Raw genomic sequence first — 7,432 nt, forward strand, 5'->3', positions numbered from 1 at the left:
TGGGTACACCATCACTGCGTCAATCAAGTAATACAAATTTTACTATAATAACAATAAAACAAGGACCATTTTATTGACTGTGATATATAGAAAACAAAGCATGCATGCAGAATACTTGTGACTGCATAATGTACACGTTCGACGTCCAACTGTTGTAAATATATGACTTTTTTTTTTTTTTATCACTAATTAGTTACATATATATATATATATATATATCGTCTTAATTCTTTTCTTTACTACTAATTGGCTGTTGTGCAAAGACTCCTTACGGTCCCACTAGTACCGGTAAGGACATCAATTTCGCTCATTTTAACCATGGCCGCAGCAAAATCTGAATCAAATGTGGAAGGATTGTCGACGTATTCAGTTACGATGCTATCAGTCGAGTCTCCGTTAAAGAGTACTTGGTCTGATGTTAGAAGCCCTCTACTTTGGACTAGGTTCCTGAAGTAATTGTTGTCGAATGCATTTGGTGTGATCAGATCAAGTGGCTCCAAGTTACTGTCTCCCCCGGTTTGTGGACAGTTACTCCTAAGGTTGGCAGCGAAAGTAGCATCGATGTTTGACGTGTTGTCGTATATCCTTGCCCTAAATGTAACACATCGTGCCTGCCCGATTGTGTGAGACCCTGCCGCAAGATAACAAAAAATTTTTAACAACAAGTTATATGCATGATGGAGTACTTATAAATAAATATCATGATGCTTGAAAAGAAAATGAGGTCATATATATATATATATATATGGATGGAAACCCTTGATCGATCCCATGTACAGTATTGGTACCTGCAAAACCCCGGCTAGTTAATTAATTACCTGAAAGAGCAACCATTTCTCTTGCGGTGAGACGCTGTCGATCAAAGCTGGTGATGAGCTGAGCTAGATTATTATCACCTCTTGGAAGATTAGTATTGGCCAGATCCGCGCTTGCTGGTGCCGGAGAATCTCTTCTTCCAAGCCTTACTGTCCATGAAGGACCGCCCACCTACATACATATTAGTAATTTAATTACGACATATACATACATACATATATAACACTGAAATAGTTTATATATAGATTGAACTTAATTACGAGAGTTATTATTCGTAAATGGATATATATATATATATATATATACCTCGACTGAAGCATCACGAGCCGCGACAGCCAAAATATCTGCACAGGACACAACACCAGGACATACGCTCTCAACGGCAGCTTTAGCATCATCTATAGCTTCAAAGCCGATCACACCTCTATTTGCGACTGCGTTCTTCTCACTTCCGGCTCCATCAAGCAAAAGGGACGCGTCACAGCCCTGCATGCAAAATGTTAACCAAATTCAAATCTACTGCATGTCCATATATATATATATAATGCATGGATATATTGGGATTTATTTGAAAAAGTAATCAGGAAATGAACCTGAACAAAACAGTCGTGAAAAAGAAGGCGAATGATAAGGGCTGCCATCCGACGATTACTTGACACCGTAGTGCTAACTGAGCTCTGGATCGTCGCAAGTGCGTTAGGGCACGTTGCGTCATAGAACGTGGAAGACAACTGAGCTTCGCATGGCATGTTGTTGAATGAGATAAGTAAAATTATTAGTATAGGAACCAAAATATTTCCAATTGACTTATGATCACCCATGGTACGTTGAATAATAAAAAAAAAAAAGCTAAAAGCTTTTTAATTTGCTTCTTGTTTATGTTGAATATCTAGCTTAATTTGAGTAAAAAGAGTCACCCAATGTTGCCATATATACACACACATATATGCTTCAATATATATATGTCATTGAATAGTTGTATTGAAGACTTGGCCTTTGCAAATTGTAATGTGAATCATAAGAATGCTTATACTATCACAATCAGCCAATTAATTAAGGTTTCTGAATATATATAACTAGATCAAAGAAAAGTATCAGCTCGTGGCAAGAACAATCAACGTACGCGCATCAATATCAGAATTGGTCATCGATCAAAATCCTTTTTTTTTTCATTTAAAATAATACAGGTTTTGGTCTAGCTACATCCAACTTTTTCTTGCACATAATCAACAACCTTATTTAATATAATTAACTGGCCTATACTACTAATTATCTATAATCAGACGCTAGCAAAAAATCTAACATACTCAGCTTCAACATTATTCTAATAGTATTAATTACAGGTGAATTAGCCAACTATATCTCTCTCTTATAACTTCGGTCAAAATGGGTTGTTTATGATTTAGTCAAGGTCAACCATTTTACATTATATTATAGAGCAGATTCCTTCTAAATTTTCAACATTGAATTGAAATTTTCAATATTGATTTTAAGTACATCTCCAAAATACCCCTCTCATATAATCTATATTTATCTAAAATAACCATAATACCTTTTCTCTCTCCTCAAATCTCAACCAATCATCTTTTTCTCTCTCCTCCATAAATCATTTATTCCTCCAATTCATTCAAAATCTTTTATCTCAAAAATCATACGTCGATAAATTATAAAAATTGTATGGGTGTTCTTAAAATTTCCTGCTCTTTTATTAGAGATGTCATTCGATATACTTTCGACGAATTTTTAAATCCGAGGGCGGAGGCCGTAGGCATTTAACTATCACCCCACCATCTCACCGCTGCAACGCACGGGTACTTACTCTCGTATATTTTTAAACATTTGTATTAGTGATTGTGAAATACTTCGATTATTACTCAAATTACTAATTTCATTTTTATATAAAAACTGATACATTACATAACCAACTAAAAGTTATACTCCCTCTGTCCATTTTGAATGTATTGGTTTGACTTTAGGAGTCACTACAACAAAAGTGTTAATTGCTCACAATTATTTCCTCGCATTTCTAAAAAATGTGAAAAAATACTATAATTTGTTCAAATTAAAATTGTTTAAAAAAAATTCACACTTAAAAGTGTGAAAAAATTAATAAAGACATACTTTTTTCACAAGTATAAATGTATAAGTAATTCACACTTAAAAGTGTGAAAAAATGTCAAACATTTTCACACTTAAAAGTATGAGAGCTAATTTGTCACACTCAAATTTCTCGCACTTCCTCTTGTGTGAGGAAATTTGGTGTCACAAGTTACTTCCACACTTTTAAGTGTTAACAATTATATATTTTTACACACTTGAAAATGTGAACTTTTTGTTTCTACATATATAATTGTGAAAAAATTTTGATCCTTTAATTTTATTCACTTTTAAATGTGAGTTTTTTCACACATTTATAAGTGTGAACAAATTTATAATTTTTTAAACATTTTTAAAAAATGAGTAGAAATGAGTGTTAAGATATAACATATTTGTTGTAGTGAGTCTTTTTCCTTCACCTTATTTGGTCATGGATATTTTTTGTGTTTTATATAATACTTAATAAATATTAAATCAAAGAAAATATATTTAAAACTCAATCTTTTCATATATTTTATATTATATTACACAAAAAAAAAATTACGGTCAGAGTTCAAAAAGAAAATTCCAAAAAGTCAAACTAGTACATAAACTGAACGAGGGAGTATCAAATTTAATCGAAAATTTACCTACAAATATAGCTATAATTTTAAAAGCAAAGTGACAAGACATCGTGATAGCTAGTGTCTAAAGAAACATGCATATATGTTTGATGTTTACATGTAGAAGATATATATTGATTAGGCTAATATTATTAGCAGCCATGATTGAAAAATGAACATGTACAGGAAGTGTGCTTATACTGACTATTGTTATGCGAATTTTGCCTTTAAAAGGATTGTTTTTATGTTCATCTTATAATTTAATGCGCCTTAGCTTGATTGTGATTTCTAACCATATTATTATATATAGTAGTCAAGTACAAGTACAATTGCAATTTTGCAAATTGGCGCCTGGTAACCCGACCACTTTTTTGGTAACCCGACCAGACTTTTTGTAGCGACCTAGAGAGGGGGTCGGCTTTTATTTTGCCATATTTACCATTATAGACATGGGACCCGCATTTTTTTCACTTTTTGCAGCGAGGGTCGCTGCAAAAAGTGGTGGTGGTCTAGATACTAAAAAAGGCTGGTTGGGATATGGGGGGCGTAATTTAATCCAAGTGATACTTTTTATCTTAACAAACAGTCAAAGTGTCAAACATTAGATTAGTCTCGGTACAAATTTTTTCCATACGTACACGTGTACATAATTAATGTACTACGTACTGAATGACTGTCACAAATGACGCATGCGTCAAAGTGCATCGGTAAGATTACACTGATGATTTCATTAACTTTCCACTTATGTTAGAAAAATGGTGATCCTAGCTTTGGTGGTCTTATTCTAATTATGCGCTGATATATATCAAAAGGGATTAATTACACAATATATTATAATTACTAATTATAATTATCCCTGCCGCAAGATATATATCAAAAGGGATTAATTGCTTATTAGGTTATTAACAACTGATCACAATAAGGAAAATAACAAAAGTTCCTTTCAGGATGCCTTTTTTCAGCGTGTGTAAGCTAGATAAGATCGGCGACAATTTCATTTTTTGTTTATTAGAAAAAAAGAAAAGAAAAAGTCTACTACGAATCGAGAGAGAAAAATCCATCAGAGGATCACGTACATAAGGTGTGGTTTTTAGGGCATTAAGATGAAGTTGTTTTGACTTTTGATATCGTCGGTCCACATCATTGTTAATTGACATCAAACTAGTTTTCTGGTAAATCAATATGAATTGATAAAGACCTGTAATTCATCTCCAGCTATTCAACTACTCTTATATACATACCCATTATCACACACAATATTTAAATGAAACTTTTTTATTTGAGCTCACCCCTGCCATCACATGAATAATCAAGGCAAATCCTAACCTTTCTGTGCAAGGGCATCTCACCTAAATGTTTTTTCAATGGTAATTAAGAGCTCATATGCGATCAATGGTTCCATTGAAGATTGGACATCGATAGCCTATACTGCTCGATGAGTTAATTAACTCGATCCCTTTTGTACGTGTAGCAAACACTACTATATATTGATAGTCTTCGATCCACCGTGCACTATTAGTCTAATTATTCATTAAAATTGATATATAGGACAACGGATTCCTATTTTATGAGTTCTTTGTCTTTTAGGTTGTGATAGATGATAATTATATAAGGCCTATCAACGGTATTTGAATTATTAATAGATTTGGGGAAAACATATATATATATGCATTTCATTTTAAAAAGGACCATTTTATTGATTGTGATAGAATTAAAACAAAGCATGCATGCATGCATGCAGAATACTTGCATAATGTACGTACGTGCGTCCAACTATTAATATACACTTTTCCATCACTTATAACATCTCCTTTTCTTTATAATCAATTTGCATTTCTGCAAAGAGTCCTTATGGTTCCACTAGTACCAGTAACGACGTCGATTTCGCTCATCCTAACCATGGCTGCACCAAAATCACAATCAAATAAGGAAGGGTTGTCGACGTACTCAGTTACGATGCTATCAGTTGAGTCTCCATTAAAGAGTACTTGGTCTGATGTTAGAAGACCTTTACTTTGGACTAGATTCTTGAAGTAGTGGTTGTCAAATTTATTTGGTGTCCTCAAATCAAGTGGTTCCAAGTTATTGTTTCCATTTGGTGCTGTCTGTGGGCAGTTACTCCTAAGGTTGCTAGCGAAAGCAGCGTCTATGTTTGAGGTGTTGTCGTATATCCTCGCCCTAAACGTAACACATCGTGCTTGCCCGATTGTGTGAGATCCTGCAGGATATATATAACAATTATTTACATATTTAACTTTATTCAAAAAAACAAATACTAGTACCATATAAATTACATGTAAATTAATTAATTTGATATAAAACAATCTAGTTAAGTAAAATCTTCTATTTATTTTTTTTTAACATGTTGCTATATATGTATGAGTATAGATGAATGTAAGTTCTTTGAATTTGAAAAAACGTACTGGGAATGTGTATCTAACCTGACAGAGCAACCATGTCTCTTACGCTGAGACCCTGTCGATCAAAGCTGTCAATGAGCTGAGATAGATTATTAGTACCTCTTGGAAGATTGGTATTGGCTAGAGTCGCGCTTGCTGGTGCAAGAGAGTCTCTTCTTCCAAGCCTTACTGTCCATGAAGGACCACCCACCTACATTAACATGAAATACACAATATTAACACAGCAATGTCGCTGAGTCCAAATTTGTCGTTCAAAAAAAGAAACTAGCGCGCAGTGTAATAATTATAGCTAGCTAGAATTTATGAGAGTTAGTTACTATTCGTAATGGATACCTGCACTGAGGCATCACGAGCCGCAACAGCCAAGATATCTGCACAGGAAACAACACCAGGGCATACGCTCTCGACTGCAGCTTTAGCATCATCTATAGCTTCAAAGCCGATCACACCATTATTTGCGGCTGCGTTCTTCTCACTTGCGCTTCCATCAAGCAAAAGGGATGCGTCACAACCCTGAGATATTAATTAGCCAAATTAAAAGTTAATTGCATGTTCCATTTCAATTCTAAATTAATGTCAAATAGCTAGCTAGAAGCAAAAATTAAAACGAAGTTAATTAACCTGAACAAAACAGTCGTGAAAAAGAAGACGAATGATAAGGGCTGCCATCCGACGATTACTTGACACCGTAGCACTAACTGAACTTCTAATCGTCTCAAGTGCATTAGGACACGTGTCATCATAGAACGTGGTAGACAAGTGAGCTTCGCATGGCATTATGTAGTTCGTTGATACAAGTAAAATAAGTATAGGAACCAAAATACTTCCAATAATTGACTTATCATAACCCATGTGATTGAAAAGCTAGAAAATAATTAAGAGGAAAAAGCTCTATGTATGAATAACTAATTTAATTTGAGTGAAACGCTCATCCAACGATGCATTATATATATACTCACTTAAGTAATTACAATTTTATCCAATGATAGATTTTAGGGCTTGCATAATTAAATACCCCATATATCCAATGAAGATAACGACCCAAACTTGGTTTCACCAGAGAATCATCAAATTAATCGGGGATTGAGAATCTCCGATCAAGTAAATACTGAGATAATGGAGATGGGAAATCATAAATCTTCGATATTCAAACCTAAATATATATTTTATGGGAAAATGATGTGTACTGTACATTTTACCTAAGCTTAGGTACTCACGCATTAAAAAGAAGTTACATATTAAACTTTTAAATTTGATAAACATACATAACTTCCCTGAATTTTACATAATCCTTCCAACTTTACTTAAGAGCATGTTTTACATACACCCCACCATTGCCATCCTAGATAGATACACTATATGTTATAATGATTCGTATGTTGGATATATAGTAGTTAGGCCGTTCGTAGTAGAGCTTCGGCGAGCTTGTCCTTGTGCTCTTCCTCAAGGAAGCTATTGCTATGACCTTCTTTCTTTCTGTCCACAACATCCCCTTTC

The 7,432-nt window shown here is 34.0% G+C and overlaps 2 protein-coding genes across 2 annotated transcripts; both read right to left on the reverse strand.

The window, feature by feature from the left end:
- Nucleotides 1-212: 212 nt before the first annotated feature.
- On the reverse strand, nucleotides 213-1,723 carry LOC122596577 (basic peroxidase-like). The gene is made up of 4 exons (XM_043769186.1): nucleotides 1,410-1,723; nucleotides 1,123-1,302; nucleotides 819-987; nucleotides 213-631 (listed from the first exon to the last, which is right to left on the reverse strand). The coding sequence occupies exons 1-4, from the start codon at nucleotides 1,635-1,637 to the stop codon at nucleotides 243-245; spliced, it is 966 nt and encodes a 321-aa protein (XP_043625121.1). The 5' UTR covers nucleotides 1,638-1,723; the 3' UTR covers nucleotides 213-242.
- A 3,468-nt stretch (nucleotides 1,724-5,191) lies between these two features.
- LOC122596539 (basic peroxidase-like) lies at nucleotides 5,192-6,833 on the reverse strand. Its single transcript, XM_043769137.1, has 4 exons — nucleotides 6,557-6,833; nucleotides 6,269-6,448; nucleotides 5,957-6,125; nucleotides 5,192-5,733 (listed from the first exon to the last, which is right to left on the reverse strand). The coding sequence occupies exons 1-4, from the start codon at nucleotides 6,785-6,787 to the stop codon at nucleotides 5,339-5,341; spliced, it is 975 nt and encodes a 324-aa protein (XP_043625072.1). The 5' UTR covers nucleotides 6,788-6,833; the 3' UTR covers nucleotides 5,192-5,338.
- Nucleotides 6,834-7,432: the final 599 nt, after the last annotated feature.

This window comes from Erigeron canadensis, chromosome 4 (assembly GCF_010389155.1).
Source record: "Erigeron canadensis isolate Cc75 chromosome 4, C_canadensis_v1, whole genome shotgun sequence".
Classification (NCBI taxonomy): Eukaryota; Viridiplantae; Streptophyta; class Magnoliopsida; order Asterales; family Asteraceae; genus Erigeron; species Erigeron canadensis.